The 22,775-nt window shown below is 39.7% G+C and overlaps 2 protein-coding genes across 3 annotated transcripts in view; one reads left to right on the plus strand and one right to left on the minus strand.

Annotated features, from left to right (window-relative positions):
- The window catches only part of smn1 (survival of motor neuron 1, telomeric), a 206,146-nt gene extending 188,882 nt beyond the window's left edge, over window positions 1-17,264 (minus strand). The window contains exons 1-9 of one of the 2 annotated variants that reach the window (XM_063017484.1): window positions 17,144-17,263; window positions 11,186-11,257; window positions 10,984-11,103; window positions 10,229-10,426; window positions 9,995-10,144; window positions 7,377-7,448; window positions 4,955-5,065; window positions 4,776-4,850; window positions 4,570-4,656 (exon numbers count right to left, since the gene is read on the minus strand). In XM_063017484.1, the coding sequence (XP_062873554.1) occupies window positions 4,797-4,850; window positions 4,955-5,065; window positions 7,377-7,448; window positions 9,995-10,144; window positions 10,229-10,426; window positions 10,984-11,103; window positions 11,186-11,257; window positions 17,144-17,191 (825 nt within the window). In that variant the 5' untranslated portion in view covers window positions 17,192-17,263 and the 3' untranslated portion in view covers window positions 4,570-4,656; window positions 4,776-4,796. Of the gene's footprint in view, window positions 1-4,569; window positions 4,657-4,773; window positions 4,851-4,954; window positions 5,066-7,376; window positions 7,449-9,994; window positions 10,145-10,228; window positions 10,427-10,983; window positions 11,104-11,185; window positions 11,258-17,143 lie in introns of those variants that run through there. The other variant, XM_063017485.1, reaches the window with a different exon arrangement.
- A 74-nt stretch (window positions 17,265-17,338) lies between these two features.
- hspb11 (heat shock protein, alpha-crystallin-related, b11) lies at window positions 17,339-22,458 on the plus strand. Its single transcript, XM_063018061.1, has 5 exons — window positions 17,339-17,502; window positions 19,435-19,541; window positions 20,883-20,951; window positions 22,101-22,144; window positions 22,245-22,458. The coding sequence occupies exons 1-5, from the start codon at window positions 17,411-17,413 to the stop codon at window positions 22,335-22,337; spliced, it is 405 nt and encodes a 134-aa protein (XP_062874131.1). The 5' UTR covers window positions 17,339-17,410; the 3' UTR covers window positions 22,338-22,458.
- The last annotated feature ends 317 nt before the right edge of the window (window positions 22,459-22,775 follow it).

Here is a 22,775-nt window from a genome sequence, read left to right on the forward strand (position 1 = left end):
GCAAATAACAGCATTTCTTACCAAGAATTAACATCAGAAGGTCTGATTGGCTCAGAAAGTGGTTCTTACAATCATTAGCACATGTAATTGTCACACGTAACTAATGTTGCTGACTTTTGTTGGACACAAGTCAATTTGTGCGAGTCACGAGTCGAGTCCGAGTCATTTGAAACGAGTCCGAGTCAAGTCTGAAGTCGCTGTGTGTCCCCATCTCTGGCTCCAGCCCTTCAAAGTTTCAAGCTTTCTAACACACCTGACTCTCCATAAGCAAAGCTATGCTGAAAAAAGGAGACTTTGCAGGGGAGTGAGTGTCTTGGATTTACATTGACAAATCATGGCTTTGACAATGTGTTGCGCATGATCAACATTACCATTTTTCTTTTTTTGACATGTCCATTGCAGGCTTATAAAAGTGTGTCTTGCTATACAGTATTTTAATCTGCCCCATGGCTGCAGCCATATCCCCTTCAAAGGGTACACCCTCCGTAGTGAGGACTGATGTGATCACGCTTAAGAGTAACATTTGGCTATTTGTCATTTAAAATACACTTCCAGACACAATTTATAAAGCCTGAATATTATAAAAGCAATGTTTGAAGCATAAAGTATACATGTTTGACCACTTGGTTGGAACGACACCACAGATGGCTGCTGTGGGTGTTAACACATAGTCCTCTTCACAAGGATGATCACTTCAAACCATGGCATAGTCTCAGTTAGTGATGTTGCATCCTACCCTCAACAAGGTATAATAGACTGAGGAAAAAGTTCTGTTTAACTGGCATGTAGTGCACATACACCGATCAACCATAACATTAAAACCACCTCCTTGTTTCTACATTCACTGTTCATTTTATCAGCTCCACTTACCATATAGGAGCACTTTGTAGTTCTACAATTACTGACTGAAGTCCATCTGTTTCTCTGCATGCTTTGTTAGCCCCCTTTCATGCCGTTCTTCAATGGTCAGGCCTCTCCCAGGACCACTACACAGCAGGTATTATTTAGGTGGTGGATCATTCTCAGCACTGCAGTGACACTGACATGGTGGTGGTGTGTTAGTGTGTGTTGTGCTGGTATGCGTGGATCAGACACAGCAGCGCTTATGTAGTTTTTAAAAACCTCACTGTCCCTGCTAGACTGAGAATAGTCCACCAAAAATATCCAGCCAACAGCGCCCGGTGGACAGTGTCCTCTGACCACTGATGAAGGTCTAGAAGATGACCAACTCAAACAGCAGCAATAGAAAAGCGATCGTCTCTGACTTTACTACAGGTGGACCAACTAGGTAGGAGTGTCTAATAAAGTGGACAGTGAGTGGACACTATTCAAAAACTCATACCAGCACAACACACACTAACACACCACCACCATGTCATTCACTGCAAGGCTGAGAATGATCCACCACCCAAATAATACCTGCTCTGTGGTGGTCCTGACCATTGAAGAACAGGGTGAAAGCAGGTTAAAAAAGTATGTAGAGAAACAGATGGACTACAGTCAGTAATTGTAGAACTACAAAGTGCTTCTATATGGCAAGTGGAGCTGATAAAATGGACAGTGAGTATAGAAACAAGGAGGTGGTTTTAATGTTATGGTTGATCGGTGTATATCTGATGTACACAGCTGTATTTATGTTTTTTACTATTTTAATGCACCAATAAAGACCAATATACATATTTGGTTTAATCCAGAGTTTTAAGCTTACCCAGCTCCCAAACACCTGATCCAGCTTATGAACGGTACGTTTATGAATGTTGACAGTGGAGAAAGCCTGAAACTCTGAAGAGCAATTGGCCTTGAGAGTTGACTGATGTCTTCTTGATTCCTGGCTCATATGACCTTTAACTTATTACCTGATAACGAAGCCATCTATCTTTAAGAATGCATGAAAGAAGAAACCAAGGAATCACCGATTAATGAGCTAAGAAGCCTCGCCTCTAAAAACACACTAATGCTGCCTATGTGGAAGTGATTTTTCCTAGCACATAGCAAGCTTAAAGTGGACAATACAGTAGCCACTTACCCTGGTCTATAAAGTTTTAATAAATTATCTTATATCTTACGGTTCATCAAGCAGTTTATGTTTTTCTTTGATGACTTGTCCCAAAAGTATTTGCCTGAAATTAAATATAACCACAATGATCACAACTTCAACTGTTTTTATGGTGTTTTGCAATCACACAACACAAGTTAATTTATTGTTAAACAGTTCGCTTGCTCTGATTTGTTGAAATCATTGTGGAAATTTAAGACACACGGTTCTCCGTTTTTCAGCACATTGGTTCTGTGTGGGCTGTGAAACAGACATGATTATAATTTAGTTCAGTGATTACTGATCACTGTGTAACTTGTTTCTTGTTTTTGAGCAAACCTGCGATTCCTTTTCAACTGACTGATGGCGTCTAATTTACCTTCTTTATACATTTTCTGCTTTGACAAACCTTCCACTTGCAGGACTATCAATTGTACTGACAGGAATGTTTCGGGTGTTTGTAATAGCTCAGTAGCATTTTCATATGTCATTTAATTGTTCTGGCTCTGAGAACATTAGGTCATCTCTTCAACTTTATCAGGATGGCTACTTATTGCATGAAATCTTCCCAAACCATTTATGCAATTTGCATAAGAAATTATTTTTGTAGAGCATCAATATATAGAATGTTTTATTTTTACATAACCTTTAAATATATACATTTTATATAGTGTTTAGACCACACCCATTCATTTCATTTTTTAACATAACATTTTAAGTAGATATGTGCAGTATTTAAAATAAACACAAAAGTGGTGGAATATGTTTTTCCCCCCAACTGAAAGACTAGGAAAAGTACACCTGCTCCAACTCAAACAAAGGTTGCAGAGTACGTTAACATGCAAATAATTATTACAGACCATATCAGGATTAAAGCTCAACATAAATTTGTTTAATCAAATTTCTGTATTAAGATACACACCTGGTAGCCACAAATCATTAAGTGAGCCATAATTGTATTTTTTTTTAGGCATTTCTCCCCTTTTTCTCCCTTTTTAGTGCATCCAATTGCCCCATTGCATCATGCTTCCTCTCTGCCTATGCCGATCCCTGCTCTGACCCAGGAGATCAAAGCTAACCCACGCCCCCTCCGACACGTGGGCAGCAAGCCGTATGCATCTTATCACCCACACATTGACGAGTGTTGTGCCACCTAGCGTTGTGTATGGAGAGTTTTGTTTGTTTGTTTATTAGGATTTTAACGTCATGTTTTTACACATTGGTTACATTCATGACAGGAACGGTAGTTATTCATTACACAAGTTTATTCGATTCACAAGGTTATATCAAACACAGTCATGGACAATTTGTGTATGGAGAGACACACCCTAAGAGCACCCTTTCCTCATCTCTGTATAGGCGCCTCCAATCAGCCAGCAGAGGTCGTAATTGCACCAGTCTGACAGAGAGAGACCCATATCCGGCTTGGTCCCGCCAATCTGAACAACGGGCCAATCGTTGTTCATGTAGCCACTCGGCCTCAGCCGGCAAGGCAGAGCCGAGACTCGATACGATGCATTCGAGAACCCAGCTCTGATTGCAGTGTGTGTTTTCACCGCTTCGCCACCTGAGCGGCATAATTGTATTTTTTAATGATTGTTTATAATTGATATTATTAAGATAAGGTGACGGGCACTCTGTAATGATACAACACCTTCATTTTTTTGTTGTGATTAAAGTTGATTAAATCTGGTACCAGGTTGCTACTTATACAAATCTTATACAAATGAATTGTTTTCAGAGCAAATAACCATATCAGAAAGGCTTCAACAACTGCAAAGAAGTAAACTGCAAAGAAGCTCCAAAATGTGATGTCAATTAAAATTACTCTAATGAAGAAAAGGTCACATTATGTGAGTAAACAATGCTGAATCCGGGTAATTCCATTCAGTTATATTTTTCACCTAATTTCTCTCAAATTAGTATATGATCTCGATCTGCCCATTTCTGTGTACAGTCCTGTATTGGTTTATTAGGTAATTAAGTACAATCAGTCTGTTCTCTTTTTATTAACACAAAATTAATAAATTTCCAGCTACTTTTGATCATTTAAAAGTATTAATTACAGAATAAATATAAGTTTTTCTCTTTTACACAGTCTATTCTTGCTATAATACATTCATACATTCATCATTCATTGTCTTATACCACCGCTGGTCAGAGTCACGGTGGGTGCAAATCACTGGGCAAATGGTAGGAAACACTGAACAGGCTGCCACTCCATCGCAGGGCAAACACACACGCACACACGCACGCACACACACACACACACACACGGGACAATTTTGTATCGCTAATTAACCAGAATGCATGTCTTTGGGAGTGTGGGAGGAAACCGGAGTACCGGGAAAAAACCCACGTGGACACCGGGAGAACATGCAAACTTCACACAGAAAGGACCCGGATTGCTCCACCTGGGAATTAAACCAAGGACCTTTTTGCTGTGAAGCGACAGTGCTACCCACCAAGACACTGTGTACCATCTTCTATTTGTTGTTTCATGTCAAAGTTAAAAATTAAGACGTAGAACCAAATGGTGAAAAATAACATTGCATTTAATTAATTTATATACAAAGAATACAAAACATGGTAAAGAATTTAACACGGTGGCTCATTTTAACCTGTAGAAGAAAAACAAGAACAGGTTATCATTAAATCATAAAAAAACATAAATGGCAACATTAAGACAATATATTGGTACAAATAAAATTAAATAGCAGTTCAGTAATAAAACACCTACCAGATTAAACAATGAATCGTTTTATTTGTGATGAGACTTCTTTGCTGCAGCTTCTTTTCGACCTTGTTTCAAGCCCTATTAATTTTATGTAACGTATCAGAAAGTGAAATACAAATTAAATACTAATTTATAAAGAACTTTCATGATTCTATTTATTGCAGTGAATGATGTGATCTTACTAGGTAGTATCCTGTGTGGTAGCCACTCATGTACCATGAGATCAGCATGCTGCCTAAAGCCTCGTCATCCTCCAGCATGTCTGGACTCATTGGTGGCGGCGGTGGGATCATCTGGGGGGAAAAAAGAGAAAGAGTTGCATGATTAAGCCTAACTGTCCTTAGATGTGTAAAAGAAGGCTGGGAAAAGATAATGTCTACCTGACATCAACTTCACTGCATTTAAAAATGTGTTTTCATGTTTTGTTTTTGTCAGTTTGGTTTAGTCTTAATTTTGGGTTTATCTACTTAAGACGGCGGATTAAAAAAGAAAAAAAATTCTGTGGTCAGAAACTGCGTGGACAGACAGACAAAAAAAAGAATTCTCTTGTAAATGAACTTTGTTAATCTGGACAAGGCCTAAAACAGATATCACCATTTAATAAAATAAGGCAGGGGTGTCAAACTCATTTTCACCGAGGGCCACATCAGCATTATTGTGGCCCTCAAAGGGCCGATTGTAACGTATCCTGCTGTGATTGCAGTCTGTTGTTTTTCTTGGAGGCCGAATTCTGCATTTATATTGTCCTACTTTACCACAGACACAGCCTCATAACACAAGAGACGCACCGTTTTCTCTTCCTGAAGCACAAACTTGTTTTCACTTTCATTAAATTTCCTCCTTCTGCTTAATTTTCTTACTTATCTTCTTGTACATTTTAGGATCATGTGTAAATATGTGTAACATCATCTACTGGCGGGATGTGTCACTTTGCAAGATGCAGTTTATTTAGTATTTTTAAGACAATCATTCTGCCCTCACTAATAGTTTATCTCCCTTGCTCAGCTAGACAGACAGACAGACAGACAGACAGACAGACAGCTCTCTTCAGAATACAGTCGGTTTATTTGCTCCCCAGCTGTGTGCATCAAAATGAAGTAAAAATACAAACAATAAAAACAATAAAGAACTTAATACAGTAAAAGCACACAGCTGTAGTCAAGTGTTACATCTGGTACAATATGAGATTTAACCAAACGTAAAAATAACGCGAACAAGTTAGCATTTTGTGTAAAGATAGTAATTGCTATAGTAACGTAACAACAGTATTTAATTACGGTAAATTTGTAACTAAAACGCTGTGATATTTACTAACAACTGAGAATATAAACGCCACTACTTACAGACAGACGATGCTTTGGTATTATACTGAAAGATAATTATTTGTATTTATTTATTATTGTTTACATTACTGACTACGCCACTTCGCGTTCTCTTTGCCGTAAAAGTCACATGGCTTCTTAGCGAAGATTAAAGTTAGTTGCCATGACTACGATGTCACGGTTTTCTCTTAAAGGCGCAGGAGTCCCGTTAAATTATAAGCGCGTCTCTGTAACTACTCGAACCATCACAACAATCATACAGTCGTTTAAGCTCTCGCGGGCCACATAAAATGACGTGGCGGGCCGGATCTGGCCCGCGGGCCGTGAGTTTGACACCCCTGAAATAAGGTCACTGTGTCATAAAAGTATTCCAGACATAAAAAGTAAAAATGAAACAAAGCAGGGTTTAATGTTTTCCACATAAAATAAATATGATTATGGCAGCTATATATTCAACATGTTAATATCAATCCAAATAATCTGATCATGAAAAATCTTAATGTCTACATGAGCTGACTGATAAACATGACAGAAACTGGAACCTACTGACAGTTGTAGAGTTAGCGTTAATGGCCAATATTTAAACATAACAGCACAATATATACATTTATCAATTAAGTAAAATATGATTACACTGTCTTAATTCTACCATAGTTTCATAATTGAATGTACAAATGGAATACTCAAACATTTGATGCTCTTACTTTAAATTTACTGTATATTAAAACATGGCCATGTGACTAGAATTGGAAATTATATGTTTTATCTCTACTTGACAAACTGGAACTTTCTCCTTTTTGTTCCAAGCCTCCCAACACACACTTAGATGTACAATTGCTGCTAACATTTGTACAAATGACAAATCTGAAACTTGAACTACTTTGCACATACACGTTGGGTCCTCTTTATTCTCAACATAGACGTGCCATAGTAAAAACAAAACCCGAAAAAAAAGCTTCTGTCATTATTAGTAAGCTAACCTCCAGCAGGAATAACCTTTGTGATTAAGACTTGTGCAGACTACTAAATTATCACTACTACATTTTAAAATACTTTTAAAAATAAATGCTATTTTGTAGCTATTCATGATGTATGTGAGTTAGGAACAAAATGATAATGATGTATATGTTATTGGGTGGTTTCAGAGTGAAAAAGCTCAACTTTCAAGGCACATGATCATATCTAAATACTAAAAAATGAATTAAGCAGTTAGGCTTGTAATATGTAAATAATTCATTAATCCATCCTTTTATTCATTTTCCTCAACTGAAATGCAGCTCACCGGTGGACCAGGTGGAATCATTGGGGGCCAACCAGGGAAAGCAGGTCCAGGATCTCCTCTTTTACCTTCAGACTGAAGGACATCCATGCAGATAACATGAAACACAAATATTATATTCATGAGTAAAACAGCTTAAATGAACACAACAATTTTGATTGAATATACAGTATATGAAGTAGGAGTAAAAGGTGAAAGAAGACATGATAACGTTGGTTATATGGTGTCTGCATTATGACGTAGTACAAAATCAAAAGCCAGTAAGAGGCTGACAGAGGACACTACATGACAGATAAATGAGGAAACCACAGAGCCACCATGCAGCCCCTACTGTGATTAAGAGTCTTTAAAAAGGCACAACATGGTTTACACTTATTTACAGATGTTAATCTGTGTTAATCCACACTGAGAAATATTATTAAAACCAGAGTTATGTGAAATCACATATTGCTTATTTACCACCCAACCACTCTATTTATGAATCTCATCCCAAACAGGGATGTAATATAATCAAATCAAATGTAATATAAAATGGTTTTGACCAAATTTAATTTATTTAACTGGAACTGAACTACAGTTTAAACCATTGATGATGTTTTCAAGTTAAAAACCATGTTTTATGTATACAAAAGTTCCTTTATTTAACTTTGTTCTGATCATGTTAGGCAAACAGTATAATAAATGTGAATGGATTGGTGCATTGTTATTGGACAGGGGATTGCTGCCTTGAGCCCAATGTTTCCTAAAGGAAATGGACCCACTGCGACCCAAAGTGGTTAAGGAAAATAATAATAATATAAAAATAATAATGACCACAATGATACGGTAATAATTATAACCTGTGTGGGCCAAGGTGGTACTGCAAGGGGCTAGACTCATTTCTAAACACAATAATCCCTATTGTATTGAAGATACAAACATAAATTCTATACCTAAACAGCCAAACGTATGTGGACACTAGACCATAAGCTTGCCGGACATTCTGTTCCAAACCATGGGCATTAATATGGAGTTGTCCTGCTCAGTAACAGCCTTCACTCTTCTGTAAAAGCTTTCCGGAGATCATGTGTCAGTGGGAATTCTTAAGTACAAAGAGCATTTGTGAAGTCAGGCACTGATGGTAGAAAAGAAGACCTGGATTCCAAACAACATTTCAATGCATTCTGAGGGTGTTCAGTGTGGCTGAGGTCAAGGTTCTGTCTTTATGGACCCTTTTTTTGCACTGTCATGCCTAAGTTATGCCTTATCCAAACTGTTGCCACAAAGAAAACATAAAAAGTGCAGTGATTTATTGTGCTAGCCCACTGTAAGTGATATCGGTCGGCTGGGCGTCTACACAGACATGATTGGCTATGTCTGAAAGACGGATGGCTGAAGCCCTGCAATGGATTGGCACCCTATCCAAATTCCTAGTGGAACCAGAACCACAGCAACCCTGACCAGGATATAGAGGTTGATGGAAATGAAATAAAAATTGAATTCATTTTATAAAATTAAGTTTATACATCTGTTAGTAATGGGTGTGGCTGAAACGCCTGGGCTTGCTAAGGAGGGGAGAGAACATACTTTTGACAATAAATTGAAATCATTAATAACTGATGCCAGTTTTGCATAATTAAAATGCAAATACTTCTTTTTAATAACCAACATAAACAATATGAATGATTGTGTTATACTTAAAACTGCATTTAAACTTATTGGTTTAGAGCTATCTTGTCTTCTGCTGCAGCAGATAGAATATTTAATGCTAATTGATTGATTCCAGACTAGAAATTAACAAAAAGTAAAAACATGGTACCACTTGCTACAAAAATGATTACAGGCACTGTCTGATCCATCACCCTCTGTATCCTGGTCAGCACTTACTAAACAGTAGGGATGTAACGATGCACCACAAGACCACCAAATTCCACTATTCAAATCGATTTTTCATGTAAAATGAATCGATATTCACTTTAAACAGCAGAGGGCACTGGTGCTATACACCTCGCCTTGTTGACGTCACTGGCGCTATACGCCTGGTTGCCAAATTCGGGGTTTTTCAGCCAAATTGGGCTTAATTCAAAATTGTTTTGCATAGTTTGTACCTACCTCAGAAATAAAAGGGCATTCATTATTTAGATAAATAAAAGATAATCACAAATACAGTATTTTCTTTTCTTTTAAAAAAAATCATCATTTGTCTTCAATTTCAGTTTAAAAAAAAATTAAAATAAAAATAAATAAATAAACAGAGAAAAAAATCGTATCGTGAACCCAGTATCGTGAATTGCATCATATCATGGGTAGAGTGTATCGTTACATTCCTACTAGGCAGGCGTGGGAACCACCGCATTATGTGTCAGGGAATGGAAAACCTGGCTTTAAACTAAACAGTGTGCATTAGACATGGGCTACGACTCTTGAATGCTAATTAATATGGAAAAGCTTCTTGTTCTGATGTTGCTTACAGCCACACCACTCTGAGAACGCCTGATCTTGTCCGATCTCAGAAGCTAAGCAAGGTTGAGCACAGTTAGTACCGAGATAATTAATATGAAAAAGCATCTTGTCCTGATTTTAGTTGCCCACTGCTCCCAGAGTTCAATAGCTACTACAGAGGCTGAAATGGTCCTGCTCACCATTCTGAAGTGTGGGCCAGGAGGTGGAGGAAAACCAGAAGCCCACATAGGACGTCCCGCTGAAGTTTTGCCTTTAGCTTTGTGCTTCTGTTGATTAAACTGATGTGGAGTAGAAGATCTATCGCTCTCCTCTGTTGACGACTCTTTACCCTGCAATTTATTTAATAGTAATTTAGAAGACTCTTCTATGTTTGATCATCATGCAGAAAAAAATCACATACACAGATTACATACATCTACTGTCTGTTTAGCTTCTATGTCCACCTCAGGAATATCTGTGAGGAGATCGCTCAGATTCTGCTCCTCTTCATTCCCATAGTCAGTGTAACACACAACACAGGTGCCCTTCTGCACATCTATAGAGGTAATAGTGGCAGTGTACAAGTTCCCATCCTCAGACCAAAATGCGTAACAGGTATCTCCGACCTTCCACTGTAAGAGATAGAATTGTGGATGGATACATTAAGCAGGATGATCATAAATCCTTCACAATTTCAACCTTAACAAATCTTAAAGGCGCAGTAATAAAACATGCTAGTCCACCAGTGCTTTGAATCTCAGCTTTGCTATGAGCCGGTCAAGCGCCTACACAGACAGATGATTGGCTCGGTGTCTGTAAGGGGAGGGACAATGTTTGAGGGTTCCTCATCACTGGGGTAGTTACTGAATGTTCAAGTTGACCACACATGGGATGGTTGTGCATGGCTCTCTGCACACGATACCGCGCTCTGCAAGACCCCATCCCTGGTAGGTGGAAAAGAAGCGATTGGCAGCTGTGCAAGTGTCGGAGGGGCACATGACAGCCTCAAACTTCCTCGATCGGGGGTGGGACAGGAGAGAGAGATAAGCTACAACTGGAGCTGGGCGGTACGACGGTATGTTCGGTATACCGGCTTTGATTCCTCATAATGGCAGTGCCTGTAGCAGATACTAATTGGCCACCATATCTGCGATCTGCTCACGTAAATCATCTAGTCTGTTACACTTACCTCTCTGTCAGGTGACGCATTCGATTTCTTTCTGCTTTTGCTCTTTTTGTTATTCTTTCGCTTGTTGCCAGGTTTTTCTTTTTTAGGTTGAGTCGTATCATCTTCACCTTTCAATGCATTCTGTGGAAGTAAAGAACTCAAGAACTTAGCTACCTGGTTGTACTTATTATATGCGTCTGCATGAAGGTCCAAACAATGTTACCTTAAATGATGCGACTGCTTTATCATAGGCTTTTATCAAAGCGGTGTCATCCCAAATGTCTGAGTCATCACTCTGTAAAAAAGTTAAATGAATAAGCAATCCTAGAACATCCAGTTTCACTATGTTTGGCAACTAAAAATACAATTATTAATAATTAACATACACCAACAAAGACCAGCAGAACAGCCATTTTTATAAACACCCTATTAAAACAATATTATTGATTTAAGCTGAAGCTCGTGTTGCACAGTTATTTACATTGTTATTAAGATGATCATTTTCTGCTTTATTATTTAGGTAAATCCAGTTGGCTGTAATAATGCTAAACCTGCTGCAATAAATAACAAGCTCCCTATACACTTTACGCCACGAGGGTCCGAACTTCTCTTGTTGGGAGCTGGATTAAAAAGAAAAAAAAATGCAACGACAGGCCTACTCATTACTATAAATGACACAATACTCTGAATCAGATTATCAGTAAAAAAAATAAAAATCTTTTTGGAGCCACCATGAAGTTCAGGTACATTAATGCAGATGTCGTTACTAGAGATGTACCGATCGAGGTTTTTGACACCGATTTCGATCTCCAATTCTCCTTTCGATTCCGATGGGGGGGGGGGGGGTCATTTTTTCACCCACAGGAGACATATTTCATAAGTCTAACTGACCACACACACACACAGGTTTATGTTATCCAGTTCAGTCTGAAAAAACCTTAAAAATAGGGCTCACAGTGAAGATAAACTGGTGACAAAAGCAACAGCGTGTGTGTCTTTAAGAGAGACGCTCTGTTCACAGTATCGATATAAGTGATTCAGGAGTCGGTTCATTTTATGTGAAGCGTAAGTTTCTCTTCTCAGTTATCTCTCCGTGTTTACTGTTATTAATTAATGTCGTGGTTTTAAATAAACACCAACTACTACAGAACATTTTGTGTGACTCTCTTACATTAAAAAGCTCAATTAAAAAGCTTAAATAAACTGCTATTCTATATATCTGTAACCGAGTCAGACTCGTTCTGCCTGTGGAGCTAAAAGTTTTCTGTCAGTCAGAGCAGATGATCCTGAACTAACGAATTTAGTAATTAATAAACTTTTGCCTCTGATTGGCTCTGTAATGTTTTCTGTTCTCATCTACAGCTTACGATTTACCAAAGTGAACCACGAGTTTATATAATGTGCTCATAGAATCGACTCAGATGGGATCGGGTTGAATTATCTTTTTAAAGTAAATATTTCAATCAGCAAAATTGCATCGTATGTTTGATGCACAACGTTAATGATGTTATTTTAGATTGTGAAATGCGATGGTTGACAAATGCTAATGCGATGGTTGTTTAATAGTGATGCGATGGTTGGCGCTTTGTCGCTCAAAGTCTGGATCAATCCACTGAGCTGTTAAGCTTAACATGGAGGCGATCTTTATATATCACGCGATCGGATCTGCTGAATTTAGGAAATATCGACCGATCGTCGATCGCATATTTTGATTAAAAATCAGCCGATTTCGATACATAGCCGATCGATCCTTCCATCTCTAGTCGTTACCTTTTGATTTATGAGAAAAGAGCATGTGGAGAGCTTTAAATGGTTATATGTGATAGAGACACCGAGTATTTAAACAAAAAACCTTAGACCTTAGACCTGTGGACCAAGTCATTTAATTTCTAAAATACCTCACAGGTCGTTTCAGATACGGTGACGGGCCACAAATGGCCTGCGGGCCATAGTTTGGACACTCCTGCCTTACGCCCCCTAATCTGTATTAATTCAGCAGCCATACTAATTAGTAGATACACAAATGGCTAACAGGTGAAGGGCTTTCAGTGTGAGACAGACAATTTCGGCCCTTTTCCAACAATCAACTTTCAATGTTCCTGTCATGTTAAACCTGCCCTGGACTATAACAAGTGCAATAATTCACTCAACTTCAACAATTACTTTTGCAGTGGTCACTGAGTCTGTCATCATTAGGCAAAAAGTTAGAAATAATAGTAATAGTAATAATAGCAACTTTTATATGGGCACACGGGTGGCGCAGTTGTCTATTAAGCCAGCCTACCGCTGCTGAGATCTGTGTTTAAATCTCAGGAGTGCTACTGGCCAAAGGGTGTCTCCATAGACATAACTGGCTACTTTTAAGGGGAAGGCAGGGGGATGGCCAAAGCCATGGAACAAAAGATTGGTGCCCTGTCTAAGGCAGAGGTTTTTAAAAAAATGGGTTGCAGAAAAAAAATAATAATAATGAAATAAACTTGTACATGAATGCCCCCTTGTGGAGGCTTTATGTTATATCTTATATAGAGAAAGTAAGATGCATTGTGTTGCCTGGGTTGCATGAAAAATCATAGACAAAATGTGGGTTGCTTGAAAAAAAGGTATTCCTGAGGATGGGACAACAGAGCTGCTCGGTACAAACACTACTTGCTGCATCACCATGCCATCTCAAACCGTGCCGAATTGCATGGTGGGAAAAAGTCTGTTGTTTCATTGCTCTTACTTACCATTACGGTTCAAACTGCCTTATGAAATGACAGCGCAAAAACATTAATTTAGTTTGAGCACACCCATTATAATGACATCACTACCTGTACAACACAAGCAACTAAGCAGTTGACAAATTTTTGATTGCAATAAAAACCCAAACGCAAACAACAAACGCCAGTTCACTGACAAAAACACTACCTGTATGAAAGCACAGTACTATCTCTAAAGTCTGTTGGTGGAGGAATATAGTCTGGCACTATTTATGCTTTGACCAGTTATCTTGTTTGTTTGTTTATTGGGATTTTTGACATTCATGACAGGAACGGTAGTTACTCATTACACAAGATTCATCAGTTCACAGGGTAGATCGAACACAGTCATGGACAATTTAGTGTCTTCAATTCACCTCACTTGCATGTCTTTGGACTGTGGGAGGAAACCCACACGGACACGGGGAGAACATGCAAACTCCACACAGAAAGGACCCGGACCGCCCCACCTGGGGATCGAACCCAGGACCTTCTTGCTGTGAGGCGACAGTGCTACCCACTTAGCCACCGTGACGCCCAGCCAATTATCTTAAAAGAACTGTGGAAAAACTATTTCAGAAATAGTCCAGAAATAAAAACAATACAGCCAAAGTATGTGAACACCTTGGACACCCTATTCCAAACCCATGGGCATAAATAACTCCCACAAGAACCTCCACTTTACTGAGAAGGGTTTTTACAAAATTTTGGAGTGTGTCTGTGGGGATATGTGACTTTAGGTCAAAGAGCATTTGTGAGGTCACACATTGATGTTGGACTAGCAAATGTGGTTTGTAATTAACGTTACAAATTAATTCAAAAAAGGTTTAATGGTGTTAAACAGGACACAGTCATGCTGGAAATGGAAATGGGCTTTCCTTTCCAGTATTAACATCATTAATATATACAGTAATTGATATAATAATTATATTACAAATGGGTGTTACAAACACCTGAACTAAATAACAAAAAGGAAATAGTGCACATAATTTCTAGGGATGCATCAATACCATTTTTTCCCAACCGAGTACGAGTACAAGTACATGTATTTTTGTACTCGCCGATACCGATACCGATACCTATTTAAAAATGATGCAATCTGGAGCATTATGGAATAGTGTAGTTTTTAGTGTAAAATAGTGCAGTGGAACAGTTGCTTGGGTTGCATCACTAATTGTAAAAAAAAAAAAACACTGCACAGACATCATTGAGAAAGCTTCTGACAAGCTAACGTTAACGTTCATCATTAATAAACGCACGTGATTAACGTTCATCATTAATAAACGCACGTGATTAACGTTCATCATTAATAAACGCACGTGATTAACGTTCATCATTAATAAACGCACGTAATTAACGTTGTGCACATCATACATGCGATGCGATTCTGCTGATTGAAATATTTACTTTAAAAGGATAATACAGTCCGATCCCATCTGAGCCGATTCTATCAGCACATCCATTCGTGGGTTCACCTTGGTAAATCGTAAACGACTCTGAGTCGGCTCCCGCACTGTGGTAATAACTAGTATAATTAAGCCTGAGCTTTATAAGGTAAGCGAGTCACACAACATGTTCTGTAGTAGTTGGTGTTTATTTACAACCGCATCATTCATCATAACAGTAAACACGGAGAATTGACTGAGAAAAGAAGCTTATGCTGCGCTTAAAATGAGTCGACTCCTGTATCGACACTGTGAACAGAGTATTGAACGCAAACACGTCCTATAACACTTGTAATATAACAAACGCTTTTGTAACCGGTTATCTTCGCTGTTAGCTCTATTTTGAAGGGTTTTTTTTGTCAAACGGAACTAAATAACATTAAACGTGCGTGTGAGCGTGGTCAGTGAGAATAATTCAATCTGTCTCCCGTGGGTGAAAAATGAATTGCTTTAGTTTTAGAAGTAAAAAAATCTCGTAATGTCGCGCGCACCCCCCCCCCCCCCCCCCCCCGGTCAGGCACTCGCGCCCCACAGGTTGAAAATCCCTGCGTTAACGCAGCAACGTGCACTAGGTACACGGTATCGGATGTTTAGTATCGGAGCCTCGTTTGCGAGAACGAGTACGAGTTAATGAGCGCGGTATCGGGCTAATACCCGATACTAGTATCCGTACTCATGCATCTCTAATAAATTCGGTCATAACATTAAAACACCTTCTTCTTTCTACACTCACTGTTCATTTTATCAGCTCCCCTTACCATATAGAAGCACTTTGTATTTCTACAATTACTGACTGTAGTCCAGCTGTTTCTCTGCATACTTTTTTTATCCTGCTTTCACCCTGTAAAAATGGTCAGGACCTTCTATGGTCAGGACACACACAGGACCACCACAGAGCAGGTATTATTTAGGTGCTGGATCATTCTCAGCACTGCAGTGACACTGACATGGTGCTGGTGTGAGTGGATCAGACACAGCAGCGCTGCTGGAGTCTTTAAATACCGTGTCCACTCACTGTCCACTCTATTAGACACTCCTACCTAGTTGGTCCACCTTGTAGATGTAAAGTCAGAGACGATCGCTCATCTATTGCTGCTGTTTGAGTTGGTCATCTTGTAGACCTTCATCAGTGGTCACAGGACTCTGCCCACGGGGCACTGTTGGCTGGATATTTTTAGTTGGTGGACTATTCTCAGTCCAGCAGTGACAGTGAGGTGTTTAAAAACTCCAGCAGCGCTGCTGTGTCTTATACACTCATACCAGCACAACACACACTAACACACCACCACCATGTCAGTGTCACTGCAGTACTGTAAATAATATTTACTCTGTGGTGGTCCTGAACATTGAAGAACAGCATGAAAGAGGGCTAACAAAGCATGTAAGGAAACAGATGGACTACAGTCAGTAATTGTAGAACTACAAAGTGCTTCTATATGGTAAGTGGAGCTGATAAAATGGACAGTGAGTGTAGAAACCAGGAGGTGGTTTTAATGTTATGGCTGATCAGTGTGTAGTGTAGTTTGCCTTTACAGAGTTGTCGTTCATCAAATTTGGGATTTAATGGAACGCAAACTGCAAGTTTCATCACCTAACAAAAATAGCCAATGCTTTTGTATCTACATGGAAAGGTGTGGGTACCGTTAGCACTAATGCTCGGGGCTTTAGACGTGATGTTTGGTTGTCCAAATACTTTTGACCAGACAGTGTATCTGCAGTAGAATTGTCTAATACTCGTGGAATTAGCAATTATTAGTAAGCATACCAGGTCTGCGTTGTTTTGTATGTCCCATACTGCATACTACCGTACTAAATAGTATGCCAAATTAGTAACCACATTACAAATCATGCATACTATGTAGTAGGCTAGTATGCTGTTTCAGAAGCAGCCTCGGCTAGTTTAGCTAGCCATTAAAACAGCATTAAACCCCAAACAGAAAATGTCCTAGCTTTATTTAATTAGTTTGTTATTTAGAAATAATATTTAGCAGCGCTTACCTGACCGGTTCCGCGAACAAATACAACTTCACTAGTTCCATTAGCCATGAAGAATGCTAACAGGCTAACCTGTACAAAATAACGCCAAGTGCAAGAGCGACCGACAGCGTGCGCTACTGACGACACGAGCCGAGCAGAACTGGACGATGACGTCTATATGTTGCGACTATACAGGGTTTGCTGGCTGCCTGGCAACAGACGCTTGTTTATATAAAGTGACTCGGGATCATCTTTGCTTCTTGAGTTGGCGATCACTAATAATCCATCATGATCAATACAGCTTTAAGTTCGTTTGGTTCCCAGGTGGTGTTGGCAACATCCAGCGATGAGGAGCACCCCCCAGAGAACATGATCGATGGGTGAGTTAATAGTTTGTGGTTATTGATCTCCTGTCCAGCACCTTTCACAGTGATGACTGAAGAGGTCAAGATGGTTTTACATTCGGATATTAGAATGTATTTAATCTGAATTGTTGGTTTATTAAGACTTTAGGATCCCACCCGGGGATCGAACCCAAGACCTTCTTGCTGTGAGGTGACAGTGCTACCCACTTGATCAGCCGTAACATTAAAACCACCTCCTTGTTTCTACACTTACTGTCCATTTTATCAGCTCCACTTACCATATAGGAGCACTTTGTAGTTCTACAATTACTGACTGTAGTCCATCTGTTCCTCTACATATCATTTTAGCCTGCTTTCACCCTGTTCTTCAATGGTCAGGACCCCCACAGGACCACCACAGAGCAGGTATTATTTAGGTGGTGGATCATTCTCAGCACTGCAGTGACACTGACATGGTGGTGGTGTGTTAGTGTGTGTTGTGCTGGTATGAGTGGATCAGACACAGCAGCACACCTCACTGGCCCTCTGGACTGACAATAGTCCACCAACCAAAAATATCCAGCCAACAGCACCCCGTGGGCAGCGTCCTGTGACCACTGATGAAGGTCTAGAAGATGACCGACTCAAACAGCAGCAATAGATGAGCGATCGTCTCTGACTTTACATCTACAAGGTGGACCAACTAGGTAGGAGTGTCTAATAGAGTGGACAGTGAGTGGACACGGTATTTAAAAACTCCTGCAGCGCTGCCGTGTCTGATCCACTCATACCAGCACAACACACACTAACACACCACCACCATGTCAGTGTCACTTCAGTGCTGAGAATGATCCAACACCCAAATAATACCTGCTCTGTGGTGGCCCTGACCATTGAAGAACAGGGTAAAAGGGGGCTAACAAAGCATGCAGAGAAACAGATGGACTACAGTCAGTAATTGTAGAACTACAAAGTGCTTCTATATGGTAAGTGGAGCTGATAAAATGGACAGTGAGTGTAGAAAGAAGGAGGTGGTTTTAATGTTATGGCTGATCGGTGTACAAATACTCACAAAACAACTATGTGGCAAGGACGTTGTTGCAAACGCGGTTTTTGACATTTCATTTACATTCTCGACATTTAACAGACGCCTTTATCCAAAGCGACGTACAATCGAGACTGTATATATTGCAACCAATTGAGGGTTGAGGGCCTTGCTTAAGGGCCCAACAGTGGCAAGAGGCTTAACCACTGCCCATTTGCAACACTTCATGATGGCTGTAGTTAGAAAGGGGCTACCTACTGAACCATCGTGCCGCCCCCACTCCTAAGATCTAAACACAGATCTCAGCAGTGGTGGGCTAGCTTAATAGACCTCTGCGCCACCAGAGTGCTCATATTAAAGTTGCTATTCCTTTATTATTTCTAACTTTTTGCCTAATGACGACAACCCATTGACCGCTGCACGGTGGCTCAGTGGGTAGCACTGTCGCCTTACAACAAGAAGGTCCTGGGTTCGATCTCCAGGCGGGGCGGTCCGGGTCCTTTCTGTGTGGAGTTTGCATGTTCTCCCCGTGTCTGCGTGGGTTTCCTCCCACAGTCCAAAAAAAAAACAAAAACCTTCCAGTCAAGTTAATTGGAGACACTGAATTGCCCTATAGGTGAATGGGTGTGTGTGTGTCTGCCCTGCGATGGACTGGTGCCCCATCCAGGGTGTTACTGTGTACCTTGCACCCATTAAACCTGTTTTTAAATAAAATCTACTTTTATAACTTAGCTTCACTGACAAATGAACATACAATAACACACTAATGAATGGCTAACACAGGTTGACAAAATCCAGAATTATAGTAATAATACCCTGACCTTATTTGAGCTACAGAATAGAAAATTCACCAAAACATCTATATATGACACTAACATACTCTACTGAAATGCTATGTCCATCTTTTTTTATTTTGATTACAGGAAAACAGACACATTCTGGTTGTCCACGGGTATGTTTCCTCAAGAGTTTATCATCCGATTCCCTGATAACATGAAGATATCTGTCATCTCCATTCACAGTTTAAATGGTAAGTAAAAAAAAAACCCTGAGAAGTCTGCAATGTACAAAACCCATTTACAGAAAAATTGGGACATTTTGTAAAATGCAACAAAAACATTAATCACTGATCTTTTAATTCTCTTGAACTTTTATGTAACTAACAAACAGTATAATGAAAAGATGACCAACTTAATTGTATTTTGTAACAATAAACAAGTTATGAATTTGAAGCCTGCAATACGCTCAAAAAAGCTGGGAAGCATGTTTATCTCTGTATTACCTTACTTATTAATGACATTTTTAATGGTTTGGGAACTGAGGATATTTATTGTTAGTTTCACAAGTTGTTTATTACAAACTTCAGTGGCTCAACAAATTGTGATCGCCGTTGTCAGATTCTTAGGAGACAGATCTGGACTGCAGGCAGGCCAGTCGAGCACACGCACTCAATGTCTACAAGGCAACACTGTTGTAGTGCATGCAAAATGAATCCTGGAATCACCTTGCTGAAATAACCATGGACCTCCTGGAAAAAAACCATCGCATTGATGGCAACATATACCTGCGCCTTCAAATCACCCATGCTGTGAGCACTGATGCACTCCCATATGAATACCTTTGACTAATAAATCTGGATTGACCTTTGTGCCTTTGGTATGAATAACCCAGCATCTGTTTTTACCCCAAACAAGTTGAAGACAATACATCTGAAACTAACACCGAAGCTTTTCTATGTAGAATTGATAACATTTTAAGGATTAATTTTTTATTTGAACGAACGAATTACTAATTCTTTTTCAACTGTTCTAGATATGCGGTTTTTTTTCGTTCCCCTTTTTTCTCCCCCTTTAGCGCATCCAATTGTTCAATTTGCATCGTGCTTCCTCTGTCTATGCCGAACCCCGCCCTGACCGAGGAGATCGAAGCTAACCCATATCCCCTCCGAAACATGAGCAGCAGCCGGATGCATTTTTGCCACCCACACATTTATGAGTTTGGCGCCACCTAGCGTTGCATGCGGAGAGACACACCCTAGGGGCACTATTCCTCATCTCTTGTGCAGGTGCCTCTAGTCAGCCGGCAGAGGTCGTAATCGCATTCTGACAGAGAGAGAGACCCACATCCGGTTCTTTGTCCCACCCCCCCAACTGAGCAACCGGCCAATCGTTGCTCATACAGCCACTCAGCTTCGAACCGGTGAAGCAGAGCTGGATTCGATACCACGTACTCAGAATCCAGCCCTGGTTGAAGCGTGTCTTTTTACCGCTGCGCCACCTGAGCGGCTCCTGGATATGCGTTTTGTAGTAGCATATTAAAGTATGGACTATTACCAGCACATAACAATATAACCCTGAACTTTTCCTTACAGTAAAACATTTGAGAATAGAGAAAAGTACACTGCAAGAGCCTGAGAAGTTTGAAATAATGACCGAAAAAGGTATGTACACATTTAAATTCTTTATAAACATTATCATCCAATTTGGATATGCCTTATTGCCAGGACATATGGACATGCCATTTTAATCCAAAATAATAGGTATTTACACTGATCAGGCATAACATTATGACCACCTCCTTGTTTCTACACTCACTGTCCATTTTATCAGCTCTACTGACCATATAGAAGCACTTTGTAGTTCTACAATTACTGACTGTAGTCCATCTGTTTCTCTACATACTTTTTTAGCCTGCTTTCACCCTGTTTTTGAATGGTCATGATCCCCACAGTACCACTACAGAGTAGGTATTAATTTGGGGATGGGGGGGGGGGGGGGGAGGTGTTAGTGGTGGTGTGTTAGTGTGTTGTACTGGTATGAGTGTATAAGACACAGCAATGCTGATGGAGTTTTTGGAACACTGCACTCAGTCATTGCTGGACTGAGAATAGTCCACCAACCAAAAACATCCAGCCAACAGCGCCCCGTGGGCAGCGTCCTGTGACCACTGATGAAGGTCTACAAGATGACCAACTCAAACAGCAGCAATAGATGAGTGATCGTCTCTGACTTTACATCTACAAGGTGGACCAACTAGGTAGGAGTGTCTAATAGAGCGGACAGTGAGTGGACACGGTAATTAAAAACTCCAGCAGCGCTGCTGTGTCTGATTCACTCATACCAGCACAACACACACTAACACACCACCACCATGTCAGTGTCACTGCAGTGCTGAGAATGATCCACCACCTAAATAATACCTGCTCTGTGGTGGTCCTGACCATTGAAGAACAGCATGAAAACAGGCTAAAAAAGTATGTAGAGAAACAGATGGACTACAGTCAGTAATTGTAGAACAACAAAGTGCTTCTATATGGTAAGTGGAGCTGATAAAATGGACATTGATTGTAGAAACAAGGAGTTATGTTATGGCTGATCGGTGTATCTTGATTTGGTGCCCCCTTGTCTTAACAGCCACCAAATCTTCTTTTAGAAGGGCTGACCATTATATTTCATGTGAGCTGCTCTTGATCCTAGAGGCTTCCCATTTAAAATAGCTGCTTCAAGTTAGACTTAACTAACATGGTGTTTGTTTAATAATTGCTAGAAAGGCACCCTTTTCTGAATTCAGTGTAATATTTCTTTTCCAGAGTTTGAACATACAGAGGGAAGTCTACAAATAAATGACATTCCTGTAAGTTTTGTTTGCATTGCTATTTTGCCTGCTAAATTTGCACTACATTTGTTTACCGTGCTGTTATCATCAAGTATGGATTGTTTTATTTTTTTTACAGATTGATGGCTCAAATGCGACACATCTGCGCTTTCTGATCTTCTCCGGATATGATCACTTTGTCTCAGTGCACAAAGTGGGTGTACAAGCATAATACCATTGTTTTCTCTCGTTTTTCAAATAATTTAGCAGAACTTAAATAATGTACAGTAATCTTCATATGTTTTGTAAAAAATAAATGCTATGTTATAAATAAAATCTTGTTCATACAGAAATCAGTGGGTTTCTGATCATTAAATTCAGTAACTAGTACAAAGATAAGGTAACAAATGTATTTAAAGTTTTGGCCTATGAAATTATAGATTTTCTTTCAGTTTAGTTTAGTTGTTAAAGAATACGTACCGTTCTGTATTCGCTTTATCCTGGCCAAAGTAGCGGTCAGGCTGACTTCTCCGGAATCACACAATGCAGTAACACAACCAGAACCAGACACCAATCCATTACAGGGCTGTGATCATCTCCCTACAGACACAGCCAATTATGCCTGCACATAGGCACTTGATTGGCTGATACCCCCGATGGGGATTCGATA

Source organism: Trichomycterus rosablanca, chromosome 21 (assembly GCF_030014385.1).
Source record: "Trichomycterus rosablanca isolate fTriRos1 chromosome 21, fTriRos1.hap1, whole genome shotgun sequence".
Taxonomy (NCBI): Eukaryota; Metazoa; Chordata; class Actinopteri; order Siluriformes; family Trichomycteridae; genus Trichomycterus; species Trichomycterus rosablanca.

Coding starts and splice junctions, on each gene's coding strand:
- hspb11 (XM_063018061.1), top strand. CDS start 17,411: ATGATCAATACAGCTTTAAGTTCGTTTGGTTCCCAGGTGGTGTTGGCA. Junction 19,542..20,882: donor CTCCATTCACAGTTTAAATG/GTAAGTAAAAAA, acceptor TTTTCCTTACAG/TAAAACATTTGAGAATAGAG. Junction 22,145..22,244: donor TACAAATAAATGACATTCCT/GTAAGTTTTGTT, acceptor TTTTTTTTACAG/ATTGATGGCTCAAATGCGAC.